General features: G+C 40.1%; 1 protein-coding gene across 2 annotated transcripts in view; it reads right to left on the minus strand.

The window, feature by feature from the left end:
* LOC143132392 (uncharacterized) overlaps positions 1–19,858 on the minus strand; it is a 151,276-nt gene that overhangs the window by 94,513 nt on the left and 36,905 nt on the right. For both annotated transcript variants that reach the window (XM_076291874.1, XM_076291873.1), the window contains 5 exons: positions 14,610–14,685; positions 13,886–14,081; positions 12,004–13,777; positions 11,683–11,856; positions 10,483–10,665 (listed from right to left, as the gene is read on the minus strand). In XM_076291874.1, the coding sequence (XP_076147989.1) occupies positions 10,483–10,665; positions 11,683–11,856; positions 12,004–13,777; positions 13,886–14,081; positions 14,610–14,685 (2,403 nt within the window). The remainder of the gene's footprint in view (positions 1–10,482; positions 10,666–11,682; positions 11,857–12,003; positions 13,778–13,885; positions 14,082–14,609; positions 14,686–19,858) is intronic.

The following is a 19,858-nucleotide window of genomic DNA, read 5'->3' on the forward strand; positions in this document are numbered from 1 at the left end:
AATCGAAATCGAAATTTGCTGTCTACATTATTGTCAGTGTTGGGTAGTGCTGCCACTAACGACTAATTTTCTAACGACTAATCTTTCGACTAATTTTTCGATTAGTCGACTAATCTAAACGACTATTTTTTTTTAAATCAAGTGTTTGTTATTTTGTTGTGTACGTTTTATTTTGAACTCAACTAAAGGGAAAACGTAAAATATATATCACCCTACTTTTGTTAGAAGCTGTATTACTGTAAGTAAACTGTTCAAAAACATTATGTATTGGAAAAAAAACACCCTGGTCACCCAGGCCTGGTCATGGCATACTTTGGGGTCATAGGGCCCACCTACATGAACCCACCCCCCATCAAATTATCATTATATCACATCAAAATTATTATTGTTATGCTATATTGTTATACATGCACTTCAAAGCAGCCAGTGTTTAAAGTGCTAACATTGTTCACAAAAAGTTTGAAAACATGCACATCAGAGGACTGCTTTACTAATGTAAAATATAATTAGAATAGTTCCATTGCTTTTGCATGGTTGCATGATAAATACTTCTCAAAACAACAGCAATTATATGGGTGTCATCGTTTTGGGATGTTTCCCTCATGCAAGCATCATATACTGGTAGGCAAATGGAAAGACATATTTAATTATGCCACAAGCTTTTGGCCACGTTATTCAAATTTGACTATACAATACTCTAGATAGTGTATTATAGTCTGTGCTCTGTTTTTATGGAAGTTGCATAAATCCACATTGTTCTATTAAATGTAGTTTCATAATTAAATAGCTTTCCAATAGGTTGAATTGGAGATTTGCTACCAACATTATCAAGTGGTTTCAGTTTCTCTCGCGCATTGAATGAATGCTCATACCATCATAGTTTGAGAAACGCTGGACTTTGAAAGGCGACAGGAGTTGAGGACTTTGCAAATGAGCCTAACATCAGCATGTTCAAAACAAGTAGGCTACAGGCACTTTGCGCGTCTTACCACATAGGTTACTTCACTTTATCAGTTGGCTTGAACGCTAACAAAATATGCGTCGTGACTTATTGACCATGGGAAATGACGCGCACCTTGATTGTTGATATCACGGGCGGCGGCATGTTCGGTTTAACGTTTTTTTTGTATGAATGAATTACAGTAATGACACGCCGTTGCGTTGTCAACGTGAGACACTTCACTTCATTTATTTCAATTTCCACAATAGGCTACTATATTAGTCAGAGTCTGGACTAGCGTAACTAGCTTAGCTCCCCCCACTTAGCTCTGCCTAATAATTAATTGCGCTGAAAGCAGGCAGGCACGCAGCTTTGCTGCTGGCGTTAACACTTGCGTGCATAGTGGGGTTTAAAACATGCCAACGTCTTAGTAGCCTGTTTAACATCCAAAGACAGTCATTGTACTTTTCAAGAGTTAATAACATAGAGTTAATATAACATTACAGCCGTGTGAGACCAAAAATAAATAGGCGGTCAATAGTAAAACGACTCTTCGACTAAAAAAATTGCCGTCGACTAATTTTCATGGTCGATTAGGTCGACTAAGTCGACTAATCGCGGCAGCACTAGTGTTGGGGGTAACGCAGCTACGCAAATCAAAACAGTGGTGTGATAATTGAGCCAGTAGAGAAATAACTGTTCAGAATTAATCTGTAGCCTTGGATAGGCTTCTGCAGAAAACAGTGTTGTTGCCGATTTAATACTATCTGGCGACGTTTTTAACAGGCTACACAATAGAGGATTAGACAACTATGACCCACGTTTTGGTTTCGTAAATTAATTTGCCCTACTTCTTGACTGCAATGTAGTCAATTGACTGCTTGACATGTCATTTGTATTTTTCTGTACAATAAACAAATACATCTACTTTATGCCGCAGAATTACATTCATATTTGGCTGACTTCTGCAGACGCGCAAAAAAACACTGCCACTTCCCTCCCCATATTCCACTGATCACACATCAGACATCAGGGGTGCGTTCCCCAAAAGCTACGCTTAACCCAGATTGGAACTCTTGCAGGGGACTGATAACTGCTGCGAACGGTGGCTGTCATCAGCCGGCTTTAACGCACGTGCGCCACAGAATTGACGGCGTGGGTGAATAGGGGATAAATAAAAATAGAGTACACAACTGTTTCACCAGCACATTTAAAGACTTGACTAAAACCGTGCATAACTGGAGGTAGGCCTACACCTGTTATCTGAGCAGTCTGTCCTCATTTTGCGAATGCGAGGACGATATGAGTCTGTTGCATTTCGTTAGATGTTTAAAAAAAAACACTGGCTCGTAATCACAATAATTTAACACACGACAGTTCGATACTTCATCATGTTCCCATGCCTACATTTTGGTGAGTAGCATAGAGATCGTTAAAACAATATGGCTCTCCGTTTGGGACATCGAAAACGTATATTTTTAATAGGGTAGACGTCGGAGATGCTGACTTGCAAAGGCCTCGGGATAACACGTTATCTCCACTATCATCAGTCAATGCCCCCTTGATCAAAGTGGGGAATGAAAGAAAAAGTTTGAGAACCACTGGCTTAAGTTACCTGCAGTCCAGAACACACAGAATATTGCAACAGAAAGTTGCCTTTATAATCAACTAGGCCTAGCCTACTATTTGTTCCAACAGCATTCAAACAAAGCCTTTATAAAAGTGAAAAAAATATTCCATAAGAAGTAAAATAAAATAGGCTACTGTTACTGTAGTAACTGTATCCCAAGCTTTAGCTCCCCACGTCTGTGACAGGCAGACGTGACACCGCTAAATTCTCAGCTTGTTTATACCCCACACTGAACGCGTAAGACCGCTAGGCCCATCACTGTGGGGTGCGGAGCCTACTCTCTGGGATTTAAGTCAAGCAATATAACCATACAAATGTTTCAAAATTAGTAATTTCGGCTTTGTCTGAACTGGTCATTGTAGGCTACGTAAAAAATAAACAAGTAGGCCTATCCCCTATCCAATGACATCGGCAAATGTTTGTTTTCCACATTTTACTTCACCATGCACCGTCGACAATGAATAGCTCATTACTGTTGAACGTAGGCCTAACTGGTATCATTACAAACATTATTGTGTGTCCTAAAAACTGGCATTTTATGGCATTGTGTCATGTAAGGTCGTTGCAAACTCTAGAGAAATGTGTGAGGTGGTCAGCGGGGGATTGGATTGTGTTATTACTTGAACGTTCCACACTATCCACAGCTGTGGTATCGGGGGCAGGAGGATTACTGTTAGCGCAGGCTTTATATAAAATTCTTCAACAGAAGGCCTGCCTCGAATCCTCGAATGCTTGCCCAAAATAAAGGCCTGTGGTTTGCGCAGCCTACAGTAAATAACACACCCGCCACAATGTGCGGTATGATGATTTTCTATGAGCAAGATGTTTTTTGGTGCCCTACGCGCACTGCATGTTCTTAAATAACAATGATCATCAGTAGCCTAATATTCGACCATTATTTTGTGTAAATGGGCTATGCATTGGGTTAGACACCAGGGGCCATATTCACAAAGCCTTTTATCTTACCACTAGGAGTAGGCTCCTAAATAGCAATAAAAGATTTTAGCTAGGTTTCTCTTATTAAGTTATTCACAAAGCCTTTCAGACCTACTCTTAGTAAGGAAAAATGACAACCCCTGAACAGATTCTGGAGCTGAGCGCTGTAGAATCTTTGACTAAGAGTGAGTGAGTCTTCGTTGCTATGGATGATGTTATTACTCATGCACGAGCTTGACTGAAGTGACCACCTTGATTGGCTGATGATTGTAACAAGGGAATGATTCCAAACACCTCCCTTACGATGAGTGGCAGGTGACAGGTCTGAGAATGCGTGCGCTACACAAGGACGGAAGATGATGAATAACTGAATAAAAGGGCCTAGCCTACATGAATCAAGAGCAAGGCAAAACAAATAGCCTAGTAGCCTAATGAAACATACGGATTGATGTAGTATCTTTGTAACATTATTAAATAAATATGTTAGCCTAGGCTACTATGCCTATGCCTACAAAGAGAACATTTTAATTTGATTCACAATAATGTTACATTTAATTTACATGTTGACAATGAGTAGCCTAGTTTTGGTTGTTGTTGGTGGCGTTATTGCATGTTAGTTATGCCTACAATGCAAAATTGCTTCCTCACGATTGGAAGCTCCTGTAGCCGCGTAGGATTTCAAATGGCGAAAAACCACAAAACCGGTTGGTGAATAGGTCTGTGAGGTAGGAGTCCTCTCGGCTTCTTTTAAGCTGTCACAGAGGTGTGATTTGTTGGGGGCAGGGCCGATATAACTGGGCACAAATGTCTGATGGCCCCCCCTGCCCCCCAGCCAACGTGAATCAGGCGGTCAGCTAATAGGCATATCGTGAAGATTTTTCTTGCCATCTAAGGCACGAGCGCATCTGTGAGGCCAAGCCTCACCAAGTAGCCCGTTTGTTTACAACTAACATTGCATTTAATTAAACTGCTTATAGGCTATGCCGAAATAGTTTTCAACATTTTGAATATTAGTGTCGGGTGAATTAGGAAATGTTCTCAAAGTAGCCGTAGGCCTATGGCTGAAAGCTGCTTGGGACCCCCCCCCCCACACACCCCATTCAAGCAATATAACCATATAAACGCGCGGCCGGCCTGCACTCATTGTTTCAAAATTAGGCTTTGTCGGAACTGAACAGCTGTGGACGGCACGCCAATGGAAATAAATTAACATAACGCAACACAACACAGACCCCTCTCTCGTGCCAGTCACTGAAATGAACGCAACACAGAACCCGCTTCTCTCGCGGCAGTCACTGGGCCCTATCATGACATTCTAAAGTGCATCGTCACTCGTCAAAAGTCTATTCAAATTTAGTAGGATGTCCAGTTCACATTGGGAGGGGTTTCGTTCTCAAAAGTGGAGCGCATGGCGTAACAAGGTGTTCCTAGGTCTTTTAATCAGTCATATGGGTGTGTTTGGGGCGTAACATCATTTTAAACCAATGAGAATGACATCTGTCATTCCCTTTAACGGCGCAACGCGCGATATGTCAAATAAATGCATCGGTATTTTGGCATTCAACGGCGCATTTGAAGGAGGCTGCTTGCAAGACCGTATGGAATAGTCATTCTTAAACCATGCTTTACTAAAACCTAGCATAGCCTTCACGCATTTGCACTCGTCTATTATTTGAACTCATTGGCAAAGTGAAACTAACTTCACCAAGGAGTCAGTCAACGACAAGACAGTTATATGCAGTTACTTTCACTATTGACTGACAATGGGTTACCATAGAAAACATAGGCTGGAAAAAGCAACACTTACCCTAATGTTGCTCAAATGACTAAATAAAACAACATTTATCCTGCAGAGGAGTTGCTTATATCTCGTGACAGTGCGTCTTCAGCTGTGCTCCATACTTGTCTCTCGCCTCTCCCCTAATCACTTTTAACCGTCATTACCAATTTGCAAATGATGGTGAATAACTACTCATCATGAGATGTACAGTATTTCGTAATATCTTTATTCTAATTATTTTTACCATTGTAATCGTGCAATTTGTAATGCTTTGCATGGACGTGCGCTGGTGTGCGTTCATGAATGATAGAAGGATGGTGCGTGCACCTGCCAATATGACTGTTGACATGCGCTCTTAAAATAGCATATTAACAACTCGCCATTGACTTCTGACCAGGTTTAGGTGGTGTATGATAGCGATTTTTAGACAATGCGCCAGGTCCCTCCCTAGGTTGTTAATTGCCACACCCCTGGGCGCAATGCTTAAAAAATAAAGGTGCAAAATAACGAATTCAACTTCGCGCCGGTGAATAACGAACTTTACGCCATGCGCTGGTGACCGAAAATACAGCCCACTGACAGGCTAGCCTAGAATAAATGCATGGGGAAAAACACTTCCCCATGACAAAGACATTGTAAAACACTGAAAGTTAATATTTTGTCACTAGCAACATACATCTGTCCTTTGTCGAAAGCAGTTGCATGTATAGCTCTGAACAAAACCGTTCGAGTTATTTAAGGGGGACGAATGAAACATTCTACAGCTTAAATTATGTAAACTTCCCACGACTTTAATATTTGACAACATATCGTGAATGGTACTTCAAGTATGTGTTATTTTATATAGATTGCTGCTGGGCTATGTCTTGGTTCATGTCTGTTAACAACTCATTGCCGTCCTCGCGATTGCATCCATCCGCCCTTCTATGAAATGAAAAAGACGTAGGCTATCTGCAAGCTGGCCTATGATTTCATTGCTGAGTTTGCGGCAAAAAGCAAGAAGATGTTTTTTTCTGAGTCAGGATATGGCGAGTCAATGTCATTTATTTGTCCAATGGTAGCCTACAGACCAGTGTCCATAGTGCACAATGTATCAATAGTTTGAATGTCATGTGTGTTTCAACTCATTGACAAATAGCGTTCAGCATGATTCATTAATTCCCCCTGTTAAAGTGTTCGCCTTTGTAGTTTGGTTTCGTGATAGCCTATGATAAACGGCTTATGGCCAAATATGTGACTCAGCTAATGTTATAGGCTATAAAATATAAATATAAACCCGGAAAAAGTTGACAGGTAGCCTAGGCTTTGTTTCGGTCCCGGTGATTATTTATGAAATTGTGCAAACGACAGGTGACAGAACACCGGTTGAGAGACTCGTTTAAGTGTCTGAGCATAGGGAATTGTTTGACATGACTTCACAACTTTACCATAACATACCAAAAGCAATAGCCAACGTGAGTTTTCTCTTCCGCAACATTTTGTACCCACACGTAACGTTAGTCACTTTGTCTATCGCAAAAAGACGCTTCCGGCTGCTTTTTGGAACAAGAACACTGGCTGATTTTTTTTTCAAACTGAAAAAGCGGTCTGCATAACTTCTTTTGTCAGAAAAAGACGCTAAGTCTGAACGTAGGCCTACCCTATGGCATCAAACAATTGAAGGGGAGGGTCATGCGTTTTTTCATAATCACTTTGGAGGGTCATAGAAAAATGTCTTGCTGGCGAGGGAGGGTCACGTCTTTTTGGACTAATGCTCCCAAAACTCCTCCGGTAGCCCCTTAAATAAATAACGAACAGTCCCTAATGAAATAAACTTGTGACCATCAAAACTCGTTTATCGCCTGTAACTCCGTGATAACAGGACGTAACAGGAAGGCATTTGGCTGAGCAACGGAGGTTAATATGCTCTATATTTTGTCCAAATTATGTCTGTCTATCATCGTTGCACTCGGAGAAAACCAGAATGTTTAATTTGTCCTGCGTTTCTTCTATGGCTGCAAACGGGATTCACTCGCAGTTAACCAAATATTTCTTTATTAGGCCAGGGCAGGCATATTTCTGGCTATTAAATTATTTCTAAACCAGTCTGCTAAAGTCTGTAGTGAAGTCTGTGTAAGGTTTTCCAGGCTCCATTTATTTTTACGAGACACCCTGCTCACTTGAGCCATCTACTGGTTGTTTGGGTTGTTGCAGCGTCTCACTGGAAAAATACAAATTAAAGTCGCGTGATACCGCGTGATCCCACGCGCAGACCGCGAGTGAAGCTGGCCAAGTCGAAGCACTGCCCACTGTACCTATTGAGGAGCAGTCTGGTATGTAAACACCACCAAAGTCAGCATGAGAGCAGACACAGATGTAAGAATGTTGAAGGAAAATCAGGGAGTTGACCATAAGTGGGTACCATAAGTCTACCATAATATAAAATACTGAGTTCCTCTGTCAACAAGCATCACCATTGCTGTGCACAGTGCTGTGTAGTACCAGTAAAGTGGTAAGGAAATCTACCTCACAATAAGTCAGTGTACAGAGGACATCAGACATTAAAAAATAGTTTAAGGAAGTGCAGTCAGCAGGCTTGGAATTTCACCATTCTGGGGGCAAGGCCACTTGGCCTTCAGTTGGGCATATTTGGTGGGGGGCACAAAGGCCACATGTGAGGGCACCAAGGCCAAAGTTACCTATACAGTAGTAGCATATAAAAATGATCAAAGTTGTATTTAGCCTATTCACTGCAGTAGACCTGCATCACTGTATGAAACGTTACAAAAACATGAAACATGACATATTACATAGAACTGTAAATCATCTGATCATCTAATAATTACAGATTTATTTTATATTTGGCCTGCTATGAAATCATGTATTGAACAATTTAAGCACAGCTCAGCTTTAAGAAACTCAAATAGCCTAGATGCATGCTTAGCATTTTGTGATCATTAAGGCTACTTTCACAAACTCTTAGTCAGCTGTCCTCTGATTTACCAATATCTAGGCGATATTTGTAACATTTATTTTGTATTTGGCCCATTATGAAATTATGTGGAACAATTTAAACACATTGTAAAACTTCAAGCCCAAATTTGGAGACATCCATGCATGTCGAAATTTACTGCAAATTCAAAACTGGATTACTCTGGAACGGCTAACTGTACAGGGGACTGCTTTACATCTTTGTGTTCGGTAAGGTCTGCTGTTTATTCTGATATATGGTTTGTCGTGTTAAAAGAAGGGTTCGTGAAGTATTCCACCGAGATGAATGGGTAGGGAGATCATGGACGCAAAACCTTCGGTAGAATGTATGATTAAATTGAATTATATTATTTACTTTTCTCGCGAATCGTTCAACACAGCAATTATCGGCTAACATCATTTAAAAGCTGAGAAAAAGCTCTTTCATGTGATACTTGTGATGTCTGTGTGATGATGAGTAGGCTACTTCGCGAGTAGTTCAACTGAGAAGAATGGTGGACGCACTTTCTTTCTTGCGCTGTCACTTTCACCACTGCTAAAAGACTAAATTAATTTGCGCTGTGAATGCTAAGATTATTTTGACAGGCCACACAGGCTAAATAAAAATTGCTATTAGTAGGACGCAAAGCAGAATATTGAAAGAAGGGGGCACCAAGGCCACCGTGGCCTGTAAACCTCTGATTTTCAAAGGGGCATCACAGCCAACGCAAGGGGCTACGACGGTCAGGGCCGTCGTGGCCGCCGTGAAATTCCTACCCTGGCAGTCAGTCTGAACTCTACCAAGTGACTGATTACACAGCATCCCCAGTCTTTTACCATAGATGGACATGATGTTAAAGGCCTAGCAGATTTCTAAAACAGCAGAGAAACTGCAGATCATAAAAATAGGATAGTGATGCACAAGATGCTTTTAAAGCAGCAGGCCAAAGATACAATTTTCTGAGACAAAGTAAGGTTCTCTGCGCTTTTGCCGTTTAGCAACAATCCGGTGCAGCCAGGCCAGGACAGATAATGTAAAGAGAAGGAGAGGGACTCCGGTGCAGCTTAGATGTCTTCTATTTACTTAAAGGTGAATAGAAGACATAACGTTTCGATGTGTAGTCAGATCTTGATCAGAGTCCTTGGAGGGAATGGGGGGTAAGGCACTAATAAAGATTATCAACAGTGTGATTGAGTGTAAAAGGGGTGTTGGCTACCTGAAGATACACCCAAAACTACCAAGGACCTATACTCACAACATCAGTCATTAAAGGCAAAGGGTGATGGGCATTTGTCGAATTGGAGCATTGCGCACAATTTCCACATTTATAGAAACCCTGTGGTGGGCTAGATAGCCAAGTGGTAGGGAGTGGTGTGGTCATGTACGAGTGGACCAATCGATTGCGGATGTTACAGGCGCGCCTACATACAAATCTGGGCAGCTCAGCGCAGATATCTTTAAGTATCAGGTCACTCTTCAACACATGCCAATGTTTGTGAACAATGCTTTTTATTTTCCCTGCTGCTGGGGTGTAACAAGTGGAAAAAGATAGTCTAGATGTTGTTTGTGGCTAAGTTTTTTTCTTCTTTAGCAGTGAGGCGCGATCTGTATTCAAAGCCCTGTCCCATGCCTTGTTATGGTCGATTTGGTCATAACCGCATTGTTCAAAACGATGCGCTAGATTGGCTGATTTTAAATTAAAGTCGGTAGTTGTACTCCAATTTCTTCTATTTGCAGGAACTGGCCCACTGGATGAGACGGGTGATTACTGTCCGCTCTTAATAAAGTATTCCGACTGAGTGGTTTGCAGTAAATGGTGGATTGTAGGGTGTTGCTCTCGACCTTAAATATAGTGAGGTCTAAAAAGTCAATGGACTTGTTATGTTCCATAGTAAAGGAGAGATAGTGGAATTGGCATAAATCAGGAAATTTAGCTCATTGAGTGTGCCCTTCCATATTAAAAGGACGCCGTCAATGTATCTGCGCCATAATGATATTTTGGAGTAGAAAGGATTATATCAATGTTGTGGATATATTTTTCTTCCCAATACCCATATTTTTCTTCCCAATACCATTGCAGTCCCTTGAAGTTGTAAATATAATTGACCAGAGTATTTGAAAAAGTTATTCGAAAGAATAATCTCAACCAGTCTTTAATTCAATGAGCAGCTTCACTCCAGAGTCTCGAAGCATTATACCTCTAACTTACAGTACAAATCTTATGGTCTTTTCAGATGTTTTCTCACCTCAGACTCTGAAGTTTACTTTTTGGATCATTAAGTAAATTATAGAGATCAGTGAGCAGCTCCACTCCTGATTCTCCAGGGTCATTTCCTCCCAGGTCCAGGTGTACCAGGTGTGAGGGGTTTGATTTCAGAGCTGAGACCAGAGCAGCATATCCTTCTCCTGTTATACTACAATATGAGAGTCTAGAAAGAAAAGAACATTTTTAGCTCTTTTATCTTCAATCCATTCATACAATGTCTATTTTAAAGTCTATTGATAAAATGATTACTGTTACTAAAGAATATAGGTTATAACATGTATGGATATTCATGTTTTGTTCAGATTTTAAAAGAGTAGATTTAAGATCTCAGATTGATTATACCTGTTTTATTACATCTTTTAACAAATACAGTAAGTATGAATAACTAGCGTGTTGATTCCAGACCCTGGTAATCTAGAAAGATTAACCCTTAAAACCCTAGACTGTTTTAAGGGCACCTGTGACACAAACTGATCTGACCTGACTTAACCCGAGTTTGCGTGTTAGCCTGTGTCTGCCTATGGTGTATGCACTCATAATGATTCTCTACAACAACTTTTTACTGCATTGCCATGAACAAAGTGATGGCAAAAAAGGTGTTTCTTTGTTGAACAAATTGGGATGCAATGTAAGCCTTGAATTGGATGCCATGCAGGAATTTGCTATCTCAAAACCGGATTATGAACATGCTTTGCCATAAAGAAACACACTATAGCGTTGGATTATAAACCTGCTTTGCCACAAAAACAGACAAAAACATGGGGTAAAAGTCGAGCTATATGAAATTATTATTTTGCTGTCACTTCGTCTGTTTTATAACCCAGAAGGATGTACTTGGTATCAAATGATAGCTCTGTGTCTTCTGACATGCGTGGCATATCTATCCGATCACGGGTGGAAACAAACACATTAGGGGCAACTGGAAACAAACACATCAGGGGCAGCCTGTGTCTGGCATGTTTTGTTTGGTCCTTGGTTCAAATAATGTATGTTGTTTTGGACAACCGTGTCTGCTAATAAATTTAAATATAAACATAAAGACAAAAATCCTGCGAAATCACTGATTGCACCTTTAATTATAGCAATTCTGAGATTACAAATAAGCATTATTTATGACAAATTAACACACATACACATTACTACAGTACAGAGCTGATTACTAAAGAGTCAAATGTCTTACCTGAGTGTGTCCAGTGCACAGTTTGGGTTCTCCAGTCCATTACAGAGTTCTTGGACCCCTGTATCTCCAATACAGTTGTCACTTAGATCCAAATGTTTCATCTTAGAAGATGCTTTGCTGAGGATACCTGCCAGTGTTTTACAGCTCCTTTCAGTAAGCCTACAACTATTCAACCTTAAGGGGGAAACCAGTTATCAGTGACGGTAATCAATGAAAAGGACCTTAGCTGTATGTTAAAGTGCTTCTAAATGAAATTAGAAAATTCTTCACAGAATATAGCCATTATCCCTTTCTGAGAAATCACATTGCCATCATACTTACAGAGTGGTTTGGGATTCCTCCACTACTAGCGCAAGCCTTAGCAGACTTTCATCAGATCTGATGTACTTCTTCAAGTCAAACACATCCAGCTTGTGTTGTGATGTCATCAGCACAAACACTAGAGCTGACCACTGGGCAGGTGAGAGAGTTGTTTCAGAAAGTGTCCCTGTACTCAGGAAGCTCTGGACCTCCTCTACTAAAGAGTGATCATTGATTTCATTCAGACAGTGGAAAAGGTTGATCACTCTTTCTGATGCAGGCATCTCCCTAATCTTTTCCTTAATGTAACTGATTGTTTCCTTATTGTCCATCTGATTTTGTCTTTTCGGTAGTAGGCCACGCAAGTGGGTCTGGTTACACTCCAGAGAGAGGCCAAGAAGGAAACGCAGAAATAGGTCAAAGCGTCCATCCTCATACTCTAAGGCTTTGTCCAAAGCAGACTTGTGTAAAATGACCATGGGTTCCTCCACTGAAGGACACAGAGCTTGATGTTGGGAGATTATGTCTTTCCTTTCAGTTGCCATAATCAAAAATGCATACAAAGCTGCAAGATACTCTTGGATACTTAAATGCATAAAGCAGAACACCTTTCCCTGATAAATCCCTGATTCTTCTCGAAAGATCTGGGTGCAGATGCCAGAGCATACTGCTGCCTCTCTGATGTCAATGCCACTCTCTTTGAGGTCTTCTTCATAAAAGATCAGATTGCCTTTCTCTAACTGCTCGTAAGCCAGCTTTCCAAGATCAATAATGACGCCCGAGTTCCATTGTGGATCAATGTCATACACATTTTCAAACTTCAGGCTCCTCTGCATGGTTTGAAAAATAAGAAAATAGGTATACATCTCTGTCAACGTTTTTGGAATCTGATTATCTTTTGAAGAGCCCAGAATCTTCTCAAAAACAGTGGCTGCAATCCAGCAAAAGACTGGTACATGACACATGATGTGGAGGGTCCTTGAAGATTTAATGTGAGAAATGATGCTGCCAGCAAGATTCTCATCCCTGATCCTCTTCCTGAAGTATTCCTCCTTCTGTGGGTCACTGAACCCTTGAGCTTCTGTGACACGGTCAACACACTCAGGCGGGATTTGATGGGCTGCTGCTGGTCGAGAGGTGATCCAAAGCAGAGCAGAAGGAAACAGATTACCCTTGATGAGATTTGTCAGGAGAACATCCAATGAAGTGACCTGTGTCACATCAGTCAAAGATTCATTTTTCTGAAAGTTTAGTTGGAGTCGACATTCATCCAGGCCATCAAAGATAAACAACATTTTGTACTTTCTCTGTCTGTCAAACGTTAACTGCTTAATTTCTGGAAAGAAGTGGTGGAGAACACCCATAAAGGAGTGCAGTTCTCTTATGAGGTTGAGCTCCCGAAAAGGCAGTGGAAATATGAAGTGGATGTCCTGGTTTTCATTTCCCTCAACCCAGTCCAGGATGTACTTCTGAACAGAGATAGATTTGCCAATGCCAGCTACCCCCTTTGTGATAACTCTTCTGATTGGTTTGTCTTGACCAGGTAAGGGTGTGAAGATGTCACTGCATTTGATTGATGTCTCCTGTCCAGCTGATCTCTTGTGTCTGGACTCAATCTGCCTGACTTCATGCTCCTCATTTACTTTTCCACTTCCTCCCTCTATAATGCAGATATCTGTGAAGATCTTTTCTAGCAAAGTAGAGCCTCCTTGCTTGGGAATTCCTTCAAATACACTCTGGTACTTCTTTTTGAGATTCATTTTCAGCTCAGCCTGACCATCTACATCCAGTTCATCTATTTCACAGAAAAAACACATAATACAGTGTTGACAAATATATGTTATTTGGCAAATGTTAAGTTTATTCCTAATTCCGCTATCTAACATAAAAGAAGAATTCTTACTAGCTTGTAGTATGTCAGCGAGATCTTTCCTCTCCATCTTCGAAAGGAAGTGCAATGCCATCTTAAGAGCTCCTTTTCTGGCATCACTCTCATCCTCCTCTTTCCTCTCAAAATTTTCTTTGTAATCTGGACTCAGAATCGACTTATATCTCTTTAACTCATTCTTCACAAAGGTGATGATCTTCTCCTCAAGCACCTGGAGAACACATATCTTTATTTTACAGGGATACAACAATAAAGTTGCATTTCACGCAACATCATTATCATTCTGTTTAAAGTCCAGCACACACCATGCCAACGACTTAATATCTAATGTTAGGTGAGCATCATAGCTAATGCTCTGAAGTCCATTCGGTGTACTCCTGGCTTAAAGATGTAATTATTGTGATGCAAGTTTTGATTTGGCCTTGTTTTGAAAGTGTCGCTTTATATTTCATATCGCAGGGGTTGAAATTCTGAATTATTTTGCTCATCTCATGAGCCAAAATTTTAATTTCAACTCCTGGATAGAGTCCATTAAGGTGATGTGTTAACAATGCAAACCATACCACCTGTAGTGTGTTTTGTTCTGTTTACTTAAAATATGATGTTTCTATTTAAAATATGAAGTATCTATTTAATACCTACAACAATGAGTAAAAACACAACACTCATACTGATAAATATCAGCATGAATATTGAATGTATACCAACAAATGTAAGCATACTGTTGGCAATCACAAACCTGGAAAATGTGTTTTAGATGCTGTTGCTCTAAATTTTGACCACTGGCTTCTAGTTCACATCTTCTCCATTGCTTTCTGAAAGGAATCACAAGAAAGCACCACAGTTTACTGAAGACATGTTCTCACTTCTAGAAACATTTTCAGCATATCCAGTCATGACAGATTTTGTTGGTACCCTTACAGGTCATTAAAAGAATGCCTAATTTCTTCCAAGAAAGTAATGAAATCTAAGAAATTCTTATGTATAGCCACATACTTTTGGTATGTACTAGGGTAAAACAGATGATATATTAATGGATTATATTAATGTTAAAAAGTTTTAAATTAAAACTAACAATATGTGACTACACATATTATTGCACATATTTTCACCTATTTTAATATAGCATGGGACTATATCATTGGATGCGGCTACGAGAGGGAAATTGACCCCAGACTGAGCAGAAGCCAAATTGGAGGACAAAAGGACGAAACAAACTTCTAAATTGAACTCCAAGATCAAGATTCATCAGTGTCTTGAACATCGGTCACTTTTTGGACAACAGTGGGCACTTTGGAGGACTCCAAGCCAGATTTGACAAAACTGGTGTTTTTTTGGCAAGTCACATTTGGCCAAATTCTCCCAGATGCGCGTAAATTGTGCGTAAGCCCTTTTTTATTCAGTTACGCATTTTTCAGTTATGCATATTCTCCCATTCCCGCTTCTGTCACATCCACAGCGCACAAGTTCGAAATCAAGGCAGCCTCATGAAAGAGGCGTGATTTATTTAAAATAGACCCAGACTGATCCACTGCCTTGTTAATTTAGGTTGATATGGAAACGTAAAACGTGGACTTTCTCATTGATTTTCTGAATGCCATTTCAATCCAGAAAGAACAAAAACTAGTCTTTGATTTTGAAAACGAAAGCATGGTGAACTTAATAGCGAACGTCCTACAGTAAAATGGTGTGTCATCACATAGCCTAACAAAGAATTGACTTCACAAAATGTCACTTTTGCTCAGAGTTTTGTTTATAGAGTAAAGACATACATGAGGCACTGTATTCCCCAACAGTGTTGTAAACTCAATACAATTGCAGAGCTGTACTCAAAGATGCCATATTGTTCAGGCACAACAAAAGTTTTAAGTTCACTCAACTGGTTTCCCAGTTATTGATTATTTTGACAAGATTACCTCTTAGTATATGAGTAGAACTGACCCCCAAACTCATTTCTTTCAAGAGTGGATTGAAATTACGTCTGACGTAATAAAGACGTGCAACTTCATTGGTTAGGTTCATATCAACATGGCAAATAACCTAATAACCTACACAAACCAACATAAACCAATAAAAAAATCGGAAATCCCAATGAATGGTGAATTAACTAGTCTACGATCGATTGTGGCAGTTAGTAAATTGATACACTTTGACATCGTAGGCCTAAGACTAATTGTTTGCAAGGACTGCTACGCACCCGGATGTAGGCAGGCAAGCTGCAAGCAATCAGTGAGATGATCCATCAATCATCATCAGACTGCTACTACACAAAGGTAAGAACGCGCCTTAATGAAGGTGTACTTTGTTTATTTATTTGTGTACCGTCTTCCAGCGGGCAGACCTCAGCTAAAGTGTAGGCTATGTAAGAGAGACCTTTTGCGGGCTAGCTGCATGTTTTATAGCGAGTTAACTTAAGTTTAGCCAGCCTGTTGTTGCACTACTTTAGTGGAAACTGGACAGACAAACAGTAGGGGAGACCGGGGCTGGTTGGAACAGGGGCAGGTTGAAACACTGTTAATATCCAGGCTACTAGAGGGAGCTGCAACAAAATTCCAACACTAAACTGACGGCCTTATTGAGTAGCGTAAACTCACGTATGTAACTGGTCTCCAGGTCATTAACCCTTTAGGTGAGAACAACTTTTTAATTTTGTAGTGTCAAAACTTAGAATATGCACCTCCCACTAAATACATCCTAGAAGGGTAATAGTTAGGGATAAAAAAAAAAATATTGATTATAATTGATTGCTAGGGGACTCATCTATAATTTAAAATGAAGTTTGAAAACCTGAGGTGACTGATATTAGCAGGCTAACAGCATTTGTGCAAAAAAGTTTGACCTAATGTGGGCGGGGCGGGTTGGCACACTGATTTTGGGGTTGGTTGGCACATACCATGGCTATTTTGTGACAAATCTATAAACTTTGTATTTTATGCATAAAAACATCATCAATCTTTATTTTAACATTGTTATTGTAATTACTGAACATAGTTTTACATTTGGAAGCATTTCAGACATTTTTAAACATTTGAAGTTAAAAAAAATCGGTAGGGACCAAATTGGTCTTGACGGTGGGCCCTACTGAAGAAAAACACACAGGAAAGACATCAGCAAAGCCCTACAGGCAGTGATATAGATGAGCACTTCAAACAAAACCAAAAGGAGTACTGCAAAGGACTATAAAATATGTGTTCCAACCAACCGCGACTACATGTGCCAACCAACCCCGTGCATGCACACATGCACAACACCACTTTAATCATAAATAACTCAAAACAAGGGATCATTTGTTGACATTGAATGTATACATTTTGTAGCTGAGATCCCAAGCTTTCAGTTAATCACAATTTGACCATTTCAACGCATTGTAAGACGGAGAAATATAACCGAGAGTGAAAAGTGTTCCAACCAGCCCCGGTCTCCCCTATGGTTTAGCATTACCAAATAGGGGTGTCACGATTCTCCAAATCCTCGATTCAATGTAATTTTCGATTTTAAAGTCACGATTCGATTCGATTTTCAATCTTTTTTTAAATATTACTATTAATGCATTCCTTATATGTTATGTACTCTTTTTGGCCTTTTCCTTTTCTGTTTCGGGGGGCTTTTATTTTGAAACCGTTCCAACCGTGAGGTTATAATGTAAACAGAACTAACATTAGGCTAAAACAGAGACGTGAACATAGTAGAATGAAACAACACAGAATGTTAATTTTAAAAAAAGGTTTCAGCACACTCCGAAGAGACCCAAGGTTAGTGTTCATTCAATATGTACTTATCAATGTGCATTTTAAGCCTTAAAGTAACTTTGGACTGTAACTACTAATCATCTTTTCACTTGCTAAATTGAGTAGGCTAAGTTAGTTTTAATTGACGTGAATGAACGAATACTTCCACACCGGTGATTTCAAAGTAGAAAGAAGGGCTTTGATTTCGGTAGGTTGATGTGTATATTTTAACTGGCTGCAGCCTAAAATTAGAGGAGTGTTGACGCTGCAGTTCAGCACGTGCATGTGTGTTTGTGCGTCTTGGCATACATGCTGGACGTAACATTGGGGGTGTGGCTGCATCGTTGATTCTACTTTTAAGTTCGAAGTTCGAGATTGAGATGTAATTTCGATCGATTTCGATATAAAATCGAAATCGTTACACCCTTATTACCAAAGATCAGTGGCGTAACTATAGTAGGTGCAGCAAGTGCAGTCGCACCAGGGCCCGTGACCTCCCGGGGCCCGTCACTACCCCAGCCCTGCCTCCTTTTTTTTTTTTTTTTTTTTAGAACTTTAGAATGTTAGAGCACGGAGAGTGAAGCGTCACTTTGACGATCTATCGGAAGATGAGCGCTTAACCGATGCAGAGAGATACTTCAAAGTGCAGGTATTTAATGCAACTCTGGGCATCATAATCAGTCAGCTCTCCCAAAGATTTGCAAGTATGCGGGGAAACTTTTCATGTGTTTGAATCTTTACGTCCTATGCGGGGAAACTTTTCATGTGTTTGAGTCTTTACGTCCTATGACTCTTCAACTCGCAGGTGATGATGAACTGCTTGAAAAGGCAAGACGTTTATCAGACCATTATAGCAGGGACATTGCACCGACATTCCCAACACAACTTCTCTCATTCAGGTCTTGCTTTAAAGCAGAGATTTCACAGAAGTCATCTATTTTTCAACTTGCCAAAATCTTGGTGGTAGATTATGACAGTGTAACATCCACATTCGGGGAGTGTTTCTGACATTGCCTGTGACTGTGGCAACAGCTAAGCGATCTTTTTCCAAACTCAAACTTATTAAGACCTATACCTAAGGAGCAGCATGGGGCAGGACAGGCTCCGTGGGTTAGCTATCCTGTCCATTGAAAATACGAGAGCCAGAGCATTAAATATTGGGAACATCATTGACGATTTTGCACAACGAAAGGGGTAAGATGGCCTTCTTCTAATGGCCTAATTCACGCATATTGGGGATTGTATGCATATGAATGATTTTATTTGGTTTCTGGACGGTTAAATAAGTTAGGCTACATTAAGTTTTGTTTCTGCACAGTGCAAGTTTATAAGCAAGCAATCTACGCTTGCAGTTTCAGCAGAGGGTTGAAGAGGCGCATTGAGTGTTCCCATAATTCCATGCGAGTTGATGTTAATGCAGTAATATTAGATTATCCTGGCCTGCAGGCTGTTAATAAAATTATTTTTTAATGTTTTCACATGTAATGGATATGTAGTCGTGTGTTTTTTATTTGAAATTGTAATCTGTAACTACTAAACTACTTCGGTGCCTCAGGCCCTTTGTATAAACAATTGAAGTCACCCTTAATGTGTATTGCATGTATCAGAGCTAATTCATCCTGGGCCAAAGTTCGTTGGAATGGGCCCCGCGTAGCGCTCTCGCACCTGGGCCCACCATTGGTTTGTTACGCCGCTGCCAAAGATCTTTTTATCAACGGTTTCTGGTGTGACCTACTTTGGCCGCGCAGGTTAGACACCAAAGCAACATTTCATAAGTTGGAAATCAAACACATGACACGCACAAACAGGCAGCGCACTTTTAAACATGTTATTAGTAGCCTACCATAAGCTGCCATAAGCTATATGGTTCGCATTAGCTGCTAGATGTAATGCAAAGTAACACTGCAGGGTAATTCTTCAACTATGATACTTTTCTTGTCCTTGGAAGAAATAAGAAAAACTAAAAAATATTTAGGCTACTTTGGTTTTTGGTGGTGGAAATGACATTGTGATGTGGTGGAAATGGCATTGCCCTAAAAACACAGTTTATTTGCTTCATAGTAGGCCTACTAAAGAATCTGGTAACGCTTTAGAATAACATGTGCTTATTAGGTATTAACAGTGCATAATAAGCAGTTAACAATTCATTACTAACAGTTAGTTAACTGTTGTTATCCTTTAACAACATTAACTAACTGTTAACATGCAGCTTGTAAGTGTTAATAAGCAGCCTTTAAGGTTACTTACAAGCATATTTGTT

Source organism: Alosa pseudoharengus, unplaced genomic scaffold (genome assembly GCF_046254945.1).
Source record: "Alosa pseudoharengus isolate Yale_2024_CS ecotype anadromous, Long Island Sound unplaced genomic scaffold, YU_APseudo_1.1 YU_APseudo_1.1_scf_19, whole genome shotgun sequence".
NCBI classification, from domain to species: Eukaryota; Metazoa; Chordata; class Actinopteri; order Clupeiformes; family Clupeidae; genus Alosa; species Alosa pseudoharengus.